This window comes from Anser anser (assembly GCF_964211835.1).
Source record: "Anser anser genome assembly, chromosome: 18".
In the NCBI taxonomy this organism is placed as follows: Eukaryota; Metazoa; Chordata; class Aves; order Anseriformes; family Anatidae; genus Anser; species Anser anser.
Window position 1 is genome coordinate 6707067 of NC_139739.1, and position 20317 is coordinate 6727383.

Genomic DNA, 20317 nt, shown 5'->3' on the forward strand with positions numbered 1-20317 from the left:
GTGTATATTTGAGGTAACCTGAGTATCTCTCATATCATAGATGGTAAGAACTGTGGCTCGTTATCATGAAGAGAAGAAACTTAATGAAGAGCGAGCTAAAAGGGAGGAACAAAACAAACTAAGGCGAATTGCTGCATCAATTGCTAGAGAAATAGAATACTTCTGGTCTAACATTGAGCAGGTAAAATATAATACTGACTCATTAATACTTGTGTGAGTTGCACTGTTTTTTCTTAATCTTCAGTAATTAATTTCTAAAATGGAAGTGTTTTACTAGACTTGATTTACATTTTAGGTCGTTGAAATAAAACTGCAAATTGAATTTCAAGAGAAAAGAAAAAAAGCTTTGAATTTAAAGAAAATTTCAAGGAAAGGTAATTGCATTTCATTTCATAAGAAATTCAATATAAATGCTGTTACTTGGTGGCAATAGGACTGTGCAAAACTCTGCAGCGTTTTTCTGCTAGATTTAGTTAGTATTAGTTCTCTGTTGGATGCTTTTTAAAAGTTAACATAAACATAAAATTGTTAAGTGACTAATAGAATTGTAGAATGGTTTGGGTTGAGAGACGTTAAAGATCATGTAATTCCATCTCCCCTGCTGTGGGCAGGGACACATTCCACTAGATCGGGTTGCTCAAAGCCCCATCCAACCTGGCCTTGAGCACTTCCAGGAATGGGTTATTGACAACATTGCTGGGCATCCTGTTCCATTGCCTCACCACTCTCTGAGAAAATAATTTCTTCTTAATTTCTAATCTAAATCTACACATAATTAGTTTAAAACCATTACTTACATCAAGTGTGATAATTTTCCAGGTAAGGATGCTAAGCCTTCAGAAGAGCTTTTATTGGAAAAAGAAAGTGAAATGGTAAGTCTTCTGAACCTGAGCTAGTCAGCCTGGTCACGCTGTGCTTTTTCATATAGTGTTGCTTGTTCAGGTTGACAGTAGCTGGTAAAATACTCAGATCACAAGGTAAAGCAGAATGGAATGGATATGATCCAAACGGAATTCTCAGTTTCAAACTTTGTTGAAAACATGCACAATTTAGCTAGAATTACAGGGCGTGATGTGCACCTTGAAATACCTTAATCTTTGTCCTTAATGGTGAACATGAGAGTTTGGAAACAAATGCTGGGGAGAAGGTAACTGGTTTTGACAAAGATAGTGTACATGGATGTCCAGTTTGATTTTATTGTGTTTTGTTTTTCCATGACCAGAAAAATGTTAATAGATACTAAATGTCTATTAGTGATTGCTGCTGTCATTGCAAGGCACTCATTTTCTTTAAAACTGCAAACAAAAAAAATCCTAGCTTTGCTTTCTGAGATCTTAAATATTTTAATTATTGAATGCTAGGGTTCTTCATCATCTGGAAGGAAAAGAAAGGCAAGCACATCTTTGACTGATGAGGAAGGTATGTCACTTTTCAAAATTGTTTGTTTCTAGCATAGTACATAAGTTATGCATTAAAACCCCGAGGCCACTGTTTTTCAGTCTGTTTCTGCATGGACCTGCTGCCTTTCCCAAAAAAAATACCAACCCTAATCCACTTCTTAGAGAGATTAGATAGTCAACTGTGGAAAAGAGCTTCAGTGAAAATTTGGAAATAAAACTTTCCCTGGAATCAAACTGCCATCTTTGGTAGATTTAAATTCTTTCTCTTCTCATTCCTTCGTTTTTCAAACCTTACCAGTAGTCTTAAACTTCTTTTGAGGCTTTCAGAGTGAATAACACATCTACTTTAGTGACTTTCTTGTGAAGAGATCTATTGCACGTTTCTGACAAAGAAAATTCCCAGTTTAAAGCTACAGAGTAATCTGGGGACTACTGTCAACCAACAGTAAACAGTTAAAGACTGCCTTTTGTCTTGAGACAGAAATGCTTCTCTCCCTTTCATATTTTTTTTAGTTTCTAGGTATAGCTGCTGTCAGATTTTCTTGATTTCCATATACATATCCCATTCTTTTTGAATCCTGCTAGCCTGTAATATTCTATGCTAGTACGCTTCAAGGGTACATAGTTATAAACTTCCAGAATTATTCTGTAACTTGAATGACACAGTTAGCATTTGTTTTGATTTTAGTTGAAGATGAAGAAGAAACAATTGAAGAACAAGAAGCTAAAGAAGGAAATATAAACCATCAAACTGAATTGTCTAATCTAGCCAAAGAAGGTAGGCATGTAGCTTGATTCTTCTCTGGCGAGCTTTGAAACAACAGATAAAAACATGCAGCAGTTACTGTATTTGTAAATAGGCTTATAGATGAAAAGTTGAACGCATTGAGGTATTTGGTCATGTATAACCCATATTATTTTTCTGTTTGGGAAGTTATAGCAGTTAGTTTATGATGATGGACTTCTGTACTTCATAAAGCAGTCCATGTACTTACCTAGTTATTATGCAAGGTGGTTTGAGAAAAGAAGTCTCTATTGAAGCATGGCTTTTCTTTAAAACCGCAACCAAAAGACTCTCAATCTAAGTTCTAGGTACATGTGATAAATACTGAAAAACAGAAGTATAGCAGGGTGAACATAAACATTTTGTCATCAACTATCCCGAGTATTTCAGAAGGGTTTTGTAATGTATCTGATAAGTCTGAAATGGTGCTGAAAGGCTGCTCTTGGGGTTTAAGTATTTGAAAGGTATAGGACTTTTAGGGACAATGCTCAGGCTGCTGATTTGCTTTCATTAGGAACTTAACAATAACTACTATGCAGAGCTTGATGTGTGCAAAGTGTCCCGTAGGGATCACTTCAGTTATCACGCTAAAAACCTTGCTGATTTTTAGAGGCGGGCTTCCCATTAAGCTAGGCCTGCTTGGCAATTAACATGCAGTTTCCTAGTCCATTTGTTTGGTCTGTTTGGCAGCTTAGTGGCTGCAGCCAGCTGGCCAGTTGGAGGGATTATAACTCTTGGCTGGTCAGCCAAGTTCCTAATTAGGGTGTTTCTTGATTGATTGGCCACTGACAACATGTACATTGCTGCCTCAACAGATTAGACAAGGGGTCCTGGAGATACTGTTAAGCAGGGTTGAGGTGCAGTTCAGTTCTGAAACTTGGAAGTCTTTGTTTGTCTTTCAACCACTTCGATTTGATGCCCCTACCTTGCCAACCAGTAGCTTACTGTATGTTTGCGTGGTGGGTTGTAGTGTAGTAAAAAGCAACCTGGATGAGCAGGCTACATGGTATAATGCCAAGTGTACTCTATACTCTGGGTCATTAAATAAATACTGCCTTCCTCCAACTAGTAATTACTCCTTCAGTTAACTTCTGATTAGAGGTAGTTAACTTCTGATTAGAGCTACCTTCTGTCTTTATAAAAGTGAAGAATGTCATGAGATTAAAAATAATGGTATTGTTTGTTTTAAGTCTTGATATTTTTAAACTCATGTGCTTTAATGACCTTCAGCTGAATTGCCTCTGGATGATTTACTAAAGATGTATGAAGGTGCCTTTTCTGAAAATTTTCACTGGCCCCAGCCTAGACCTGACAGTGAAGAGGATAGCAGTGAGGAAGGTAAATTACTTCTTGTTTAGAAGAAAGTGCTGACTTACAGTGTGAAATAAATTGAATGGCTCTTAGGTTCTGTATTCAAAAACATTTTATGCTAGGGAAAACAAATATGGAATGAATTACATCTGAAATTATTTTTATTAAGTGATGACCAATGTTCTCTACAAGAATGAATGGAAAGTACAGTGGCTTTCTGAGTAAGCATTTGGAAAGATGGTTAGATTTATTTCTTTTATTGCTATATATTTTTGGATAAAGGCCTGTGGAGAATTTCTTCCATTCTTTCATTTCTCAGTTCATGAAAAAGAGAGTAATGTTTGCCTGCCTTAAAGTCATGGTATGTGAAATTCTCAGAAACAATAGTGAGTGATAAAAGAGCTTCTCTGCACTGAACAGGAGAGCACACGTCATAGTTATTATTACACGGTTGCCATCTGTTCTGTACTAAAGTGATGATGGAATTAAGTATTTGAAGATTGGTAATAGGTAATATGAGAGGACCTCCACAGAAGTTGTGAAAAGCTAATGGTCTTGTTTGTATACCTAGTGTGAACACCTAGAACGTGCTCATCTTACCGAGCTTAAGCTACTTGAATTTTATCTTGACTACCCTGAAGATCATGTAATTGTTTCTTTTTAGATCATTACTGAATGCTAGCCATCTCAATTTCTTTGCATAGCTGATTCTTAAGTTTTTGTTTGTTTTATACGCCAATGTCATTTTTGTCTCACAGAAATGGATGACCATATGTCTGATAGGGAAAGTCCTCAGAAAGAAGTTGTCCTCATAGACTCTCTCCTCAGCATCGACCAGTACAAAAGTATAGACAGATCAAGTCCTCCGAAGAAGCACATGCGAGACATATCAGAAGTTGCTGCTGCAGCAGAAATGCTGTTACCTAAAGGCAGCTCTAGGATAACAACAACGGTAAAATTCCCTCTTTTCTGCTACTGTGTGTGTTTACATGAAGAATGGCTTTTATGTGATTTAACAGACTTTAGCCACAAATAACCGTAAATATTTTCTGCTTATCAAATTATAGTATGTATTTTTTTACATGCTCTGTCAATCTAACCGAAAAAAAAAGTATCAATGAATTCTCATTACAGGTAAAATACAATACTCCATCCCTGTTGTATGGGCCTCTCAGAGAATATCAAAAGATTGGGCTGGATTGGTTAGCAAAGTTGTACAGGAAAAATCTCAATGGCATTCTGGCAGATGAAGCTGGGCTTGGCAAAACAGTGCAAATTATCGCCTTTTTTGCACATTTGGCCTGTAATGAAGGTGAGTTAATTTGTCTCAATTTTTAGACAGGTACTGGGCCAACATTGTCTTTGTGAATGGTAGACTAAGGTCACATTTTTCTGCTGAACTGTATCAGACTTTAGTTAATGTACAGAGTGGGATTATGTCAGAAAAGCTTACGTAGGTTAAGTGTGACAAAGGAGTGCTTTCAGATCAAGTATACTGTTTGACCAATCTGCTGTTACCTTCTAGGTGACAAAATTCTTCTGAAGCCTAGTTTACTAGTTTAATAAAAAAGTTTCACAAATTGTAATAAGCAGATAGCTGCAGATGGTTAAATTCAAGGAGTAAATATAATCAGTTGGACGAATGTGTCTTGTATGTCATCTGAGGTATTACTAACAGTGTTGTTGTAGTCAGCATGGCTTAAGAATTACAAGTAAGGCAAAAGTTGTGGGACTCATCTTTTATTCAAAATAATAAGTAGATTAATCATTAAATTACTTCTGTTTGATGTTGTTGGATCTCACATTTAATGATGAATTTAGTGTTCTGTACTTTCAAAATCAGGGTTGAAGATAAGTCATGTGAATTATAGGGGTCTCTTTCTATTTTTAACTGTAGGTAACTGGGGCCCTCACCTTGTTGTTGTACGGAGCTGTAACATATTGAAATGGGAGCTGGAATTGAAACGCTGGTGCCCAGGGTTGAAAATTCTTCTCTATTTTGGCAGCCAAAGAGAACTTAGAGCAAAGAGACAGGTACTGTGTTCCGTGAATCTTACACTGTTATGTAATTCATTTTAGATGGCAAGACTTTTAACTGGCATTAATCTGTATATTCCTTCTGTCCTGATGGGATATATAAAAAAAAATTCTAAGACTACAAGTTGCTTTATGAAGAGATTCACATCTAACAGTTCTAGATTTTGAAAGGCATCTTTGGAACTTCCTTGGTATTGAGGAATACATGCAGTACTTAACCTGCTTTCTGAACTGACTGCCGTTTAAAGACAAGGACTATCTTTTAGAATGCTTTGGGTCATAGCATCTTTCTGTTCTTAATGAAGCCATACCAGAGCGTTCTGCCTTAACTTTTCTGTCTCACCCTTTGTTTCCTTTTCTGTAGGAATGGTCAGAACCCAACAGCTTTAATGTGTGTATCACCTCCTACAAGCAATTGTTCAAAGGCCACCCAGCATTTATGAAAATGAGATGGAAATATTTAATAGTAGATGAGATGCAACAAATTAAGAACATGACTGAGAAACACTGGGAAGCACTTTTCAGTCTCCGCAGGTATGGCATAGAGCATTTTTTTCATATTGGCAGCGCTTTTTTTTTTTTTTCTTACGCCACATCAGTTTTCTGTTAAAAAGACAACAGTAAGAATACTCTGGTCTGCCCAAATTACTGTACTATTTACCAGCACTTGCCTATAGAGGTGCCTCTACTTGAAACAGTCAGGATACAGAGACATGCTCAGGATCTTCTGGTTATTTCCACTGTAACACTAGAACTCCTCTTTGCTGATAATCTGCTTCAAAACAGGTTCCCTTGTATGTTCTCTGCAATGAGGAAGCTAGTTTAGTGGTATATTCAAGATTAAAAAGACAATTTATCCTAGATTTAATTTTATTAGCACTACTCCTTCTTTCTTCTGTGTCTGACAAACCTAAAGGTGCAGTGTTTGAATATTGGTCTCCATAGTGACTTTAGCTAAATCCCGTATTGATTACAATTTTTCTTTTATTATTCGCAGCCAACATCGTTTACTTCTGATAGATACTCCTTTGCATAACACATTAATGGAGTTGTGGACCATGGTACACTTCTTGATTCCGGGAATTTCCAGGCCTTATCTAGATTTTCCAGTAAAAGCAGCTAATGAAGAGAACCAGGATTATTGCCATAAACTGGTCATCAGGTTACACAGAGTATGTTGTCATTTTTTTTTCATCTGCCATGCTACAGTAGGTATAGAAGATGTTGGAGAGGAAAAAAAAAAAAGTAAAAGATGTGGTTTACCTCTAGATTTTTGGCCTTTCTTAATCTTTGTGCAGTTCAGACAGAAAGTCCAGCTGTAAGCAGTGTATTCTGCTACCAAAAAAGTATAGAGGTATCATTTGAAAATTATGTGAGGCTCAGATCTTGAAGGATAACATGCAGAAATTTATGAACAAATCATGCTTATACAACTGTGTACGTTCAGTATGATTGTATATGGCATATGAGTTTTGTCACATAAAATGTATTGGGTGTGAATGGGTTTAGCTTCCTGTTGTAAAATCGCATCTTTGAAGTGAGAGAAATTTTTTTTCTTCAATAATGAAATGTTTCAGATGATTCAGCCATTTATCTTGCGAAGATCAAAGAGAGATGTTGAAAAGCAGCTAACAAAGAAATATGAACATGTGCTAAAGTGTCGTCTTTCTAGTCGACAAAAAGCTATGTACGAAGATGTCATATTACAACCAGGGTAAGAAGTTAAAACATGAAATAAAAATGCTCCCATTTTTGGTGCTTAAGCAAGATGATATGCTTGGAATGTCATGGTTGGAGGTGTTTTTAATATTTTTCTGAGTTTTTCCTGCATGACCAGTGGTTAGAATACAATTAAATTGTAAACTAAAGTGATAGACAGATGATGCTATGAGCCTAATGAAAAACACATGCTTTTACATCTGAAACCTAAAAATCAAATTGTAATTATTGGTCAGTTTTGCCCCTGTTTTGCTTCAAGATTTCTCTCTAATGTGTGGTTCTTTATTTCTTAAAGCCCCAAATCTTTCTGCCTCTCTTCCCTCCTCCACCCTCCACCTTTCTCCTCTTAACTTGTGCTGTGATACCAAGTGATTATTGAAAAGTGGAAGGATGGAACAGAAACAGAACAAAGAAAGTTGGAGGATAGGGAGATGGTAAGGTTGTATCTGACTTTAAGGTAGCACTGGTACCTAAGCTTCATGTTCCCAGATTTATATTCACTGCAGTGTTACTTAAACCGCTCTGAAAAGACCTAGGTAAAGACTGAGCTTGCATTATAGACTTTTGCATTACATATGGTGCTGCACGTTCTCACCTTGCTGATTTAGGGACATCTTTTTATGGCTTTGAAAAAATGTGCTTAAACTGATGTATTTCTGTATCAATTATTTGGCAGAACCCAAGAAGCCCTCAAAAGTGGGCACTTCATCAGTGTCCTGCATGTCCTGATGCAGCTGCAAAGGATCTGTAATCACCCTGATCTGATAAACCCCCGGCTTTCAAGTACCTCTTATGTATCAGAAACACTGGAATACAGAACTGCATCTCTTGTACTGAGTGCCCTAGAAAGGGATATTTGGAAGGTAAGTAGAAAAGTAAACTATTTCTCTCTGTTAGTGCCCTCGTAGAATACTGGTACTTAATATTGTTGTGTTACACATCGTAAGTCTACCTGAAGTTATAAATAGAAGGAATTCACTATTCCATATCCATGCCTACCAAGCACATACTTGCTGCATCTCTTTTTTCAAAATAATAGTTTGAGCTTTTCGAGTGTTTTCCAATCATATTTTTTTCAAGTAGTTTGCAATTTTTCATGAACTATTTGGTTGAAGAGAAATTGGCTTTGCTTTCATCGTAGCCATAGTCACTTGCAGTTTTCCTACACCAGCAACACTTTGGGTAGCACAGTGCTTATTTATAACATTCTGTTTTTTTTTGTGTGCTTTCAGTAGCTAAAGGAGAGTAGGACCCATTCTTTATTCACATGAAAGTAAACACTGATTCAATGACTAAATTAGTACGCTTCTGTCAGTCCATTTGAAGTATTGCTATTTGCGTTATCATCAAAGGTGTGTTCTCCCTCTTCAAGATAATAGAATGATTTCCCTAGAGAGAAGCATGAGTAATGGTGATCGTTTTGGCTGATCATATTTCATTCTTTGTATTTTTCTACACCTAAATTATACACATACTTTATAGTTTGGCCTTTGAGTTCCATAGTCAACAAACACATTCTAAGAATTTTACGTAATTCTCTGGAAACTATGGTGTATGAGGAGTTGTCAAATGATGGCTTGCCTTGTTTTCTGTAGTGGCAGCTAATGATTTAAATTCTCTTGTTTCTGATGCTGATGCATAAAATGGGACTACCAGCTTAAGATATGTTTCCAAAGTTTCTAGACAGTTTTGGCTAATAATTAACTTTTTAAACTTAGAGAATGTATTTCAAATTAAAAAGTAAAATGTAGAAAGTGAATTTAGTGTAGAACATGGAGAATACTTAACTGTTTGTGCTGTCACATAAAATAATAAACCTTATTTTACAATACTTCTAGGAATCAGACTTGTCTCTCTTTGATCTCATTGGAATGGAAAACAAAATGACTCATTATGAAGCACAATTGTTGCCAAAACAAAAGGTTACTAGAAAATTAATTGAAGAAATCTACAGCTCCCCTCCACCACCAGCTAGGCCTAACCCAGTGAAGCTCAAACCAAGCAGGTATGTTCAAATGTCTTCCTTTTAGCTAGAATTACAGGAGCAAAATGTAATTCTCTCTGCATCTCTGGTAATGTGATTCATGTAAATTCTCAGACTTTGCTTTGTATTTTTTTTTATTCTTTCTTATTTACAACTGTAAGTAGGGATTCCATTTTAATAGTTTTCCACAGTTATACAATCCTTTTGAAGTTTGTTTTTTGATTTCTCAAAGTTTTTACTTGATTGGTGGATATATTAGTATTTTTCTCTTGGAAAATCTCAAAATTATGTGGAACTGTTTTTTTGATGAAAAGGAGTTGCCCGATGACCTGCTGGCAGGTTGACATCTCTCTGGAAATGATACAAGGATGCCATTCCAGTTTCAAGCTAGACTGTGTAACTTGTTTACTGTAATTCTGTTTTTTCCTGCATTCAACTGGATGCATGGCAATGGAGATTTTCTTCTTGCGTGTACTTGGCAAACTGACTTTATGGGATTTCCGTAATTGAAGTTTGCCAGTGATGAGTCTGCATCAGCCATCTGTAAGCAAGAGATCAGTATCTGAGGGATCAGTTTATGCTTTCCCTGCTGATAGAGCTTACTTTTGAAAAGCCAAATTATGATTTTCCTATAGCCTTTGACTTCTCATGTTCTTTTCAGGTTGTTTCAACCGGTTCAGTATGGTCAGAAACCAGAGGGCAGGACTGTAGTTTTTCCAAGCACTCAGGTACAACGCACGGTGACCACAGCAACAGTAACTCAACAGGGCCAAGTACGGGGAAGGTCACCCATAGCTACGGTGTCCTCAAATCAAGGTAAGAGAGTTAGGGCTTTGTTGGTTAGATAGACTTCTAAATACACTGATACCAGTTAGCCTGATAATAGAACTCTTTTTCCATCTAGCTTAATGGTCTAGAATACTAATGGCTTAAAAATACCAACAAACTAATTGCCAGTAAATTTCCCCACTAGTTTCTACAGTATGATCTGCCAGTGTAATGCAAAACTAAGCTTTGTGTAACCTAACTGATAGTGTATGGAGTTAATATGTCGTAGTTGGTATTTAAACCCTGATCACGTGTAATGTTCTGTCAAACTTGGGAATTTAGAGTACTTTTGTGTATTTATTTAACCTTTAAACAATGCTTACCAAATAAATAATGTTGTAAAAGTAGGATGGAGTAGTAGGCATGGCTAGAAATCCCAGTCTGTAAGGAAAAGCCTTTCCTGTAGCCGTTTTAATATCCTGTTGGAAGGTTTCTTTTTAATGCAGGTTGTTTAAAGCAGTGGAGTTAAAACCTCTAACAGCTTGCACAAACAAACCTTATCGATTGCAGCCGCAGCAGCACAGTTTCAGACAACTCAGGCTTCCACCAGTGCTCCAAGACACCAGCCCGCAGCGACCTTCACCACAGCAACTAGCACAGCCCATCCTGTGAAACAGCGGGGCCAGACCACAGCACAGGCCTCCCAGCTGGGCCAGGCCCAGCCACAGCCCCCCCCGCACACCATCCAACAGAGTGTGCTGCCTCAGAGGCTGGTACTCACCTCCCAGGCCCAGGCACGGTTGCCTAGTAAGTGGCCTCCCCTTTCGAGGTTTCTCCCACCTTTTTACTACAACGAGGTTAAGTTACTAGGCACCCTAAAATGTGTACAGAATCGTTGTTTTTTTTTCACTCTTCTGATTAGCCTTGCTCAGTATGTTGCTTATGACCAAGGAAAATCAAAAATTGGATAAGAAACAATAGAATTGCTGTGGACATACATTAGCGGTGTCAACTTAATCTCCTATTTCTGCATGTTCCTTCTGCTGGCAAGACTTCCTTCAGACCAAATGTTTTAGCTCTATCCTAATTATTCCTTTCATATTAAACACTAATCCATCTGCTAAAGGCCTCTCACAGAGAGGAGCGTCGCAACTGTTAGGCAGAGAAAAGCAATGAGGCTTTGCTTTAAGGTTGTATGTGCACTGCCTATTAGCATGTATGTAGAGTACTGAGCACTGATGTAGTAATTTTTTCTCTGGGGTAACGCACTGCCTTTACAAAAGCTAAATTTCCATGCCCGTATTTTCTCAGGATCGGAAAACTTAATGCTTAAATGCCTCTAACTTTTCTGCATTTAAATCACAAAAAGCTTGGTCCTTGTCACTTTAAAGCTTTTTGGTTTGTCTAAGTGCAGATTGCTTAATGTAAATCATGTTTCATCAGCAAATTTCATATTATTTTAAATGTATTTCTATAGCTATATGTGTGAATATTTTTGTCTCTTCCTTCAACCTTCCTTTATGCTCTTGAAAAGGCAGTGGAAATCACTTTAGTGTCTTAACTTGTTCTGTTACAAAGTGTCACATGAGTTTTCAGGTAGCTCTTACCTTTTTTGCTAATGAAAGTGATAACTTCTAAAATGTTGATGTTCTTAGCTTTTAAACAATCAGTTTTTTTCCAGTTTGTCCACCAAATATAGAAAGCAATACCTGCTTAACTTATATATGACACTTTTGATGCACTAAGTATAATTCTGCATGGAAGGCGCTTCAGCACCAGTTTACTAACCAAAATTTAGAACTGTGAATATTGAACAACCCACCTCCCACTTTGTTTTTCTTAATGCTTGTTTTCCTCCTCAACAGGTGGTGAGGTAGTAAAAATAGCCCAGCTGGCTTCTATAGCAGGAGCACAAGGCAGAATTGCTCAGCCAGAGACCCCTGTAACACTGCAGTTCCAAGGGAACAAGTTTACTTTATCACATAGTCAACTTCGCCAGCTCACTGCAGGGCAGCCTTTGCAGTTACAAGGTACTAATTTCAAAACAGTGAGTTTTCTGCTATTTAGAATGCTCCATTTTTGATGTGGACAGCACATTCCTTGTTGCTGTATATTAAGGAGAGTTCATCCTGCCGGTTTGTACTGTTCTGTTCTACCTGTTTTCTGTGTGAGATGGATAATGAGCTAGCTCTGTTTTGAAAATAAATGTGTATTAAGTGAAAGACATGGTTACTTTCCTTTCTATATTGTATTTCAAGATTTTATTACTGAATTTGCTTTCACATGTATGCAATACAGCTGAAGTAAGGTGAGATATTATTTCAGATAAATTACCTGATGAGTAAAAACAGACAAAACTAAGGATATTCTTCATTTGTTTGGAAATGGTGTAAATAACACTTCAAGATTGGTGTGCCTATGATTTTTTCCGTACTGATTAGAGCTTTCACTGATCTGAAAGCTCTACTTACAATACTTTCTGCTCTCAAATTTCTCCTCCTGATGGTGTGTGCATTGCCAAATTCAGGAGAATTTAGAAATCTTGATTCTTATGGCTAACAAGATAAATAGAGGAAACACTAAGTGAGGATTTTTTTTTACTTAATTGGATTTTTTCCAAATTCCATATAAAATACCTAGATATGTAAGGATATTCTGACTATGTGAAACTCCTGTGTAACTGTGAAGATTTCGGTCTCTCCTAGCAGAGATTATGGAATTTTAAGTCAGAAGGGTATAATGACTTTTTGGGGAAAAATTTTAACATAGTTTGAAACAGTAATGATTGGTTTGTAACAGTGGTATCTTTTGCTACAGAACACTAGAGGTCCTTTTACACTCTATCCAGTCTAATTTTTTAAAATCCATCTGTTGCAGGAAGCGTTCTCCAAATTGTTTCAGCACCAGGACAGCAGTATTTGAGACCTCAGGGTCCAGTTGTCATGCAGACAGTTTCCCAAGCTGGAACTGTTCAGAATGCTCTGAATGCTTTAGGAAACCAGCATCAAGCAGGTGTGCCAACTTCCACGGCAGTCACACAGCAAGGTAGGTTTTCTGATCTGAAGAAATGTCTCTATCTAAACACTCAATTGCTAAAATCACATATTCATAAATCCTCCACAGTTTTACAGATTGTATTTTTTTTTCAGCTGAGTTCAGAAGCAGGTAAACTATGAGGGAAATCTCTGACTAGTGATTTATGAGTGATGTGTACTGAAATTTTAGGTAAAGTCTTAGTACAAACTTGAGAGCTTGAAGCCAAATTAAATACATAGAATTTTCTTTACCAGTTGTATCTTAGGTCAGTTTTTTTGGGGAAGAAACGAGTTTGAAATACTTTGATTCTTTTTCAAAGAAAGATCAAGGTGATGCTTTTTTATACTGACATAGAATGTCCAGCAGTTCTCTCTGTTTTTGCACATAAATTCTGATACCTAATTTTCTTTGCTTCTCTATCTACTCAAGCTACTGTTTTCGTTTCCCTCTGTAAATACTGCTCAGATATTTGGTGCCTTGCTATGAATATGATCAGTTCCTTGCTTTAAAACACAATCAAGATGTTGATCAAAAAACAATAGAGAAATTGTGGTCTAGAATGTACTTACAACATAACAGCAGGTTGTTAAGTGGTGATAAATGCAGTACTAGGAGTTCATGCCTTGGAAATGGCCATCTGCTGTAATTTTCTCTGGATATAAACCATTCACTTAAAACAGACTGTTTACTGCTCCTTTTTGATGTATTAATGTGCCCTTGAAGTTCATATTTTGACATTCTGAAGACTAAGAACCTCATCATAAAAAGGGAGAGGAATCTTCAGCAGCCTCCCAGTTGTTGGGAGGTAAAGAATTTCTGTCATAATTTGTAAGATCTGTGGCTCAAATGTTTCATCCGCGAGCTCTGATAACATTATAGGTGCACCTAATATGGCCACAGTCCGCAACCGAAATTGATAACTCAAGATAAAAGATTTCTACAAAAACTGACACATCTTACTACTCTCGTGATGGTAAAGAGAGAGCTCTGTTAAAAGCAATAATAATAAAAATACTGTTTTCAAGTACTGAAAGAAAAAAATTACTATTTATCTTTGGAGGAAGATGTAAAGCATATTGAAAATACTTATTTTGACTTCCTGAATTTTGGAAAAGATACCAGATAAATAAATTGCTTTGGGTGGTCGGAATATGTTGGATATCTCTATTGGCATGTTTTTCTGTAATAAAAATATATAAAGGCAAAGCTTTCAACTCTGCTTGTTCCTCAGAGACTGTTATTCTTAACGTAAGAGCTAGTGCCTGCTTGTTAACTTGAATTCAATTCTTCACTGGCGTATTGACTCACCATTAAATGCAGTTTCACACTGACTAGCAGAGGGTTGTGCTGCTTTTCTATTACAAATAATCAGTGCTGATAAGCAATGCATTCTGCCTGAGATAGAAACTTATAAATCATATCAAGAAAGTAGTCACTGCATGGTGTCTGTAGTCTGCTACTACATGAAGGGTATCACTGTATTTTCAGTTAGTTGTGTGCAATGTTCTTATAGTTCAGTTAGGTGCCTGGTAAAACATCTGAAAACAGTTGACTTCACGGAAATGCTACTGTGAGATTCCATCGTATATAGTTTCTTTAATTTGTAGATATACCAATCTAATACATATTCTGAAAAATCTTGTATAGTTTTATTAAAATAAATTAGAATGATCTTCTTCTGATCTAGACTATAAGTTTTGAATGCAGTATACATGACATTCTGAATAAACTATGAATGCAACAGGTCTTTGTGCAAAGCAAAGTAAAATTCTGTTCTCCTATATTTGTGAAAATAGTTGGAATAAACATGTATCAGATGCCTGCTGTGTAGTGAAGGAGGTACAAATTTCCAGTACCTAATGAATATTTAGACTAAAAGTTTATCTGTAATGCTGATATGTGTTGCAGCTAAGAAATGTCTGCTTATTGAGAATAATAAATGCAACTTCAGAAGAATAAATATATAAACACAAGGTTTATCCTCAGTTTGTATTCCAGGTAGAACTGCAGTTACTAATTTGTCATCTGGTGATATGGGAGCAGTGTTAAAACCAGCACCTACACATGGACAATCACAGGTACTTAATTTCTATTTTTCTTATGGAAATGCAACTTTTCAGGGTTGATATTAACCTATAGTTTACAACACTGGCAATTGGGCAAATTTCATGGATCTCTAATGTGGACAATTTTTTAAAAAGGTACTTAAGCAATCTATAAAACATTGGAAAACATCAAACATTAAATTGCAAGGAACTGCTACTTATCAATATTAATGCATTACTTGAAATGTCCCAAGTATAAATTATTATTTTTTTTGAAAACTATGAAATATACTCTAATAGAAGCAAGACACCAATCTAAGGTGGAATTGACTCTAGTATTTATTGGATTTAAATGTAATCTTCAAATTTTATCTTGAAACTTACATATTTTGTGACTGGTCTAAGTAGTTGTTAGAAATGAGCATGTTAACACTAAAAGACACACATTACTCTGGTCCTGATAACTTAATTCTAAAGAAATTTGAATTTCTAAGTAATTGTTACTGGCAGCAAATACATTTTTTTTCAACTTTTCTTGTGAAAGGAAACATATGAAGAAAAGAACCGACTTTTAAAGGAACGTCTGGACAGAATATTTTCTGGCAATGAGCGCCGTTGTTCAAGGGCTCCAATGTATGGCAGAGACTTGTTGGGTATTTGTTCTTTAACTGGTGAACAAAAGCCCTCTCAGCTGTCTTCCTGTGAGGACAACAGTTGGAGGTGGGCTGGCTTTGTGAACTGTTGCCTTTCTTCAAGTGCCTCCAGAGGCCCAAGTGATCCGTTGCAAGAAATGATCCAGACTTTGGTTCAGCAACAAGAATCTCTAAGGGATGTTGTTAACAGGTAACGTGCGACTCAGCCCTTGTAGGTCTTTCCCACATTTAGTTATTTCTTAAACAGTCCTTTTCAGTAAAACTGTAAAGTTGTTGTTTCTGTTCATGAGCTTGTTTGGTTTAGATTGATTTATTTAGCAGTAAATGATGTAAATGATAACAAACATCTTAATAGAAGCTATCATCGAAACAGATAAAACAAAAAAGATGGGGAGAGAGAGAGAATATTAACACTTTTAAGATTTGTACTGCTTACTAAGGCAGTTCAACAAAGTGTGTAGGTAATAGTGTAAAATTACACTGTTGACAGGCTGAAAATTATTGCCACATCATTTTGTGCATAGCTTCTTAACCTGGCATTCACTTTTTAAAATGCTTTTCACAGGGCTCTCTTCGTATTGCCAGCTGCAGTTGCTGCTCCCCCGTGTTTGTATGTAGCAAATCCTCCCCCTTCATATAGCCACAGATTGAAAGTCCTTAAACACAGTCTTAAGCAGAAGGCAGCTCCACACTTGCATCAGTTGCAACGGATTACATCTCCGCACTTGCTGCAGTTCCCTGACCTCCGGCTGGTGCAGTATGACTCAGGTAAAGGTGGACACTGGGTGGCAATACTTTGGTAATTTCAAGTTTCAGATCAACGGAGTGTCTGTATAAAAACCATTATTGTTTTTCTATTTTAAAATTTAGGAAAATTAGAAGCTCTTGCTGTCTTGCTTCAAAAATTGAAATCTGAAGGGCGCCGTGTGCTGATTTTGTCACAGATGATTCTGATGTTGGACATACTGGAATTGTTCTTGAATTTCCATTTCCTCACATTTGTGAGGATTGATGAATATGCTAACTACGAACAGCGGCAGGTAAGTGTGTCCATGGGTACCATAGTAAGTGCTCCATAGGCTTTTATATGCTAGTTGAAGGAAATTTATGTTGTTTCTCACTTCTTTTGAAATATGGACTTGTTTTTTGTCTCTTCTGTTTTATTAGGCTTCAGTGAATGTGGTTTGGCATTTTATTTTGGTGTGTGGTTTATTTACTACTTGCTTTTATTCTATTTATGTAGGAGCTGATGAAAAGTTTCAACAGAGACAAGCGCATTTTCTGTGCCATCCTTTCTTCTCACAGTCGCTCCACTGGAGTCAATCTTGTTGAGGCAGACACTGTTGTGTTCTATGACAATGATCTAAATCCAGTGATGGATGCAAAGGCACAGGAATGGTGTGACAGAATTGGGAGGTGTAAAGATATCCACATATACAGGTGATGCTTACAGATCAACAACTTTTCCTTAACATGCTTTAATGTAAGGTTATTTCAGATAGCGCTGCCCTAAATGATCTGAAATAGTCGAAACAGTGCCGAAACCATCATCTCACTTCAATATCCAACCCCCTCCTCCAGTTTATCATAGGAAGTTATAGTCTTTCTTAACACTACGTGTAATTAATGAATCATATACGCATGTTTTTTCTATGCATGCATACCTCGTATTTTTAAATAGTAGGTGTTTTATACTAATTGTTAAAAGAAAACTTTAAAGTAGAGAAGGTAGTATCTGTTTTGTTCTTGGCCTGTACCAGCACCAAAAAAAAACTTTTTTAAAAGTTCATCGTTATTCTACAAGTGAAATTTCTGTTTCTGAAAGCTATCTGTTTTTTTTTTTTCTTCCTTCTTTAGGCTTGTCAGTGGTAATTCTGTAGAAGAGAAGCTTTTGAAAAATGGCACAAAGGACTTGATCAGAGAAGTAGCTGCTCAGGGAAATGACTATTCAATGGCCTTTTTAACACAGGTAAGTTAATATTAAAACATGCACCAGTGTTGTGGTGTTTAATAATGTCAAAAATCTGTGCTGGAATTTTTAATAACAGTGTATAAGAAATGTATTTGGGCTGGAACTGATAGGCAAGCATATTAGATTTCAGGATTACTGGAACATAGCTGTCAGTATTTGAGAGAATGCGGTATTCTATGCTCTTGTTCTGTTGCTTATATAGTCATCACCTTTGTGACTTTATATTCTGGTTTCTTGCACTTTGCTACAAACTTCTGTAGTTTGTAAGGTTGAAGTTTTCAATGGCTTTGAAAACATGAAATACAAAGTTTGGGTATTCAGTGATGTAGGCTGGTCTCAAGGTGCAGAAGACATTGACAGCACTGATGAAGCTAATCTGTCCTCTTCTGGCACTCCTGATATTGTGATGTAGGTTGTTAAAGCGTGCATTTCTGGCTTTCCTATAAGTTCCTCAATAATACTTTATTCTACTGTGTAGTCACAGGAGAATATTACAGAAGAGAAAATGGACAATTTTCCAGAAATAAAAGATAAAGATTTATTTTTTTCTTTAGTCAGTACATAGTTTATAAGGTTACTTGAACCTAAGTTAATTTAAAATAATATAAAAACCAAAATAGTTCTGAAAGCTGAATATACTTCTCTTTTTTCTTCCAACTACCAAGCAAACGATTCAGGAGTTGTTTGAGGTTCATTCTCCTATGGAGGATTCTGGATTTAGAGTGAAAGCAGAAGAGTTTGTAGTACTTTCTCAGGAGCCTTCTCCAGCAGAAACCATTTCACCTAAAGTTGCACGACCATTCATAGAGGTAATTATTAACCCAAACATTAAAAATACAGCTGTACAACATTAGTGTTAAACATCTGCCCTATCTTATTTTTGGGGGGAGGTAAATTCTTCCGATCTGTTTGCTGTTAGGTTTGTATCGTTCTGACGTTTTCCTCTTAACAGTACTTTCAAAGGGACGTAGTTAAGTTGTAAACTTTCTGGGGACTGTTTCTCTTGCTCAAGGAGAGATTTTTTGCAGAAATTTGTGTTGGACCTTAGTGAACTTCTTATGGGAGCTTCTTTCCATGTTTTTGAAGTCCTCATTATTTTTAAAAAATGTCTTTTTTAAAGGCCCTCAACAGTATTGAGCATGAAGATGAAGAGTCAAATGATCACATACAAGAAATAAGATCTGAGTCACACATTGAACCTTTAATCTCAGAGCTCTGCGAGACAAAATACAACGAAGAGCCCTCACCGTTGCAGGAATTAGTCGCTGTTGTGGATCAGGTACTGTGACCTTCCATGAATATGTAGTTAAAAAGTAATATTTAGTTCATATATTTCATTTCCTTTACAGTCTTGCTTTAAAGCAACTTTGTTTTCAATTAGTTTGATACTTCATTAAATGGATGGGAAACATACTGATTTTAGGCTGTTGTTAAACTATGAGAAAGGGAGATTAGTTTTCAGGAAACCTTTGATATGCTATCCTTCAGTTACATTTCTTTTGTTATCCTCAATACTAACTTTCTTTTTCTTTGATACATTCTCACAGTTGACTCCAATTGAGAAGTACGCTTTGAATTATTTAGAGCTCTTTCACGTTTCAGTTGATGAGACTGAGCCTCGGTTGAATGAGGTAAAATAGCAAATATTTCTATTCCATGTTGTTCATCATAATGCGTACAAGCAGGGTTAATATTTTCAGTGTGAAGTGGAAGGTGCTCCAGTGGCATGGAGTAAGTATGTTGTAGGCACCTCTGTTGTCTTCTCATGCTGTACTTTCTGAACACCAAGAATGCCTTACGGAGTTTTTCCTATCTTGTCATTCTTTAGGTTTAAGCAGGTGTTAATTCTTCATTTCTTCTTTGTAAAATGGGTTTGCCATTATTCAGCACAGTTCAGCAAATATTTGTTGTACTCCATTGATAGCAGGGAAAAATATCATTAGCTTCAGTGAGCCTGCTTATTTGGGTAAAGGAGCCTGTTCTGGTTGTCTTGGATGTTTAACTCAGAGTTTTATTTCAAGGGTTTAAATACCTGCAATACCTGCAAAATCTCCTTTAACTGACCATAAAAGTATATAAAGTATCTTTTAAGATTTCTTTGCCTGTAAATATCAAAGCTTAAGGAATTTGTCCGCAAAAACACAAATCAGTAACTTTTAATCTAATGTATGTTACTGCATAAAGTTTATAAGGAGTCTAACTTTCACCTAGGTGGAATTGAAAACTGTAAAGAAAGCATGGGAAGTCCAGCATATGAAGGAGTTAAAGGAAAAAGAGCAAAAAATGCTCTGGGAGGACGAAGAAGAACTTCTCACCTACACTCGAGAGGATGCATACAACAAAGTAATTCCTGATTATTGTATTTCTTAAGTGTATTATCAGTTATTCTGAGAACACCTTTTCCTTCAGGGTTCAGTCAGATCATTTGAATTGCATTCTCTTTTTGCTCTGTAGGAGTATGTCTATGAAGGTCCAGATGGACAAACTGAAATTATGCCAGTAAGTACACGTAATAGCAGGCAGCCTAAATAAGCTTTTTATCTTTTGAAATATAAAAACCTGTGATTAGTTAATAGTGCAGTAACTACAATTTTTTTTTTCTGTGCAG

At 36.5% G+C, this 20317-nt stretch overlaps 1 protein-coding gene across 15 annotated transcripts in view; it reads left to right on the forward strand.

Annotated features, from left to right (window-relative positions):
• Nucleotides 1–20317, forward strand: part of LOC310883261 (E1A-binding protein p400-like) — a 48435-nt gene that overhangs the window by 13528 nt on the left and 14590 nt on the right. For 13 of the 15 annotated variants that reach the window (XR_014573434.1, XM_083803287.1, XM_083803296.1 and 10 more), the window contains 29 exons: nucleotides 41–181; nucleotides 296–374; nucleotides 820–872; nucleotides 1362–1419; nucleotides 2089–2178; nucleotides 3415–3522; nucleotides 4254–4447; nucleotides 4630–4807; nucleotides 5393–5529; nucleotides 5897–6066; nucleotides 6530–6704; nucleotides 7110–7246; nucleotides 7928–8114; nucleotides 9090–9256; nucleotides 9897–10051; nucleotides 10574–10810; nucleotides 11869–12033; nucleotides 12881–13048; nucleotides 15026–15117; nucleotides 15629–15927; nucleotides 16303–16505; nucleotides 16608–16777; nucleotides 16981–17177; nucleotides 17595–17706; nucleotides 18375–18518; nucleotides 18830–18988; nucleotides 19257–19340; nucleotides 19921–20052; nucleotides 20164–20208. Coding sequence is in view for 14 of the 15 variants with exons in the window: in XM_083803287.1 (XP_083659413.1) it covers nucleotides 41–181; nucleotides 296–374; nucleotides 820–872; nucleotides 1362–1419; nucleotides 2089–2178; nucleotides 3415–3522; nucleotides 4254–4447; nucleotides 4630–4807; nucleotides 5393–5529; nucleotides 5897–6066; nucleotides 6530–6704; nucleotides 7110–7246; nucleotides 7928–8114; nucleotides 9090–9256; nucleotides 9897–10051; nucleotides 10574–10810; nucleotides 11869–12033; nucleotides 12881–13048; nucleotides 15026–15117; nucleotides 15629–15927; nucleotides 16303–16505; nucleotides 16608–16777; nucleotides 16981–17177; nucleotides 17595–17706; nucleotides 18375–18518; nucleotides 18830–18988; nucleotides 19257–19340; nucleotides 19921–20052; nucleotides 20164–20208 (4236 nt within the window). In the remaining variant the exon portion in view is untranslated. The remainder of the gene's footprint in view (nucleotides 1–40; nucleotides 182–295; nucleotides 375–819; nucleotides 873–1361; nucleotides 1420–2088; nucleotides 2179–3414; nucleotides 3523–4253; nucleotides 4448–4629; nucleotides 4808–5392; nucleotides 5530–5896; nucleotides 6067–6529; nucleotides 6705–7109; nucleotides 7247–7927; nucleotides 8115–9089; nucleotides 9257–9896; nucleotides 10052–10573; nucleotides 10811–11868; nucleotides 12034–12880; nucleotides 13049–15025; nucleotides 15118–15628; nucleotides 15928–16302; nucleotides 16506–16607; nucleotides 16778–16980; nucleotides 17178–17594; nucleotides 17707–18374; nucleotides 18519–18829; nucleotides 18989–19256; nucleotides 19341–19920; nucleotides 20053–20163; nucleotides 20209–20317) is intronic. The other 2 variants (XM_083803295.1, XM_083803290.1) reach the window with 2 other exon arrangements.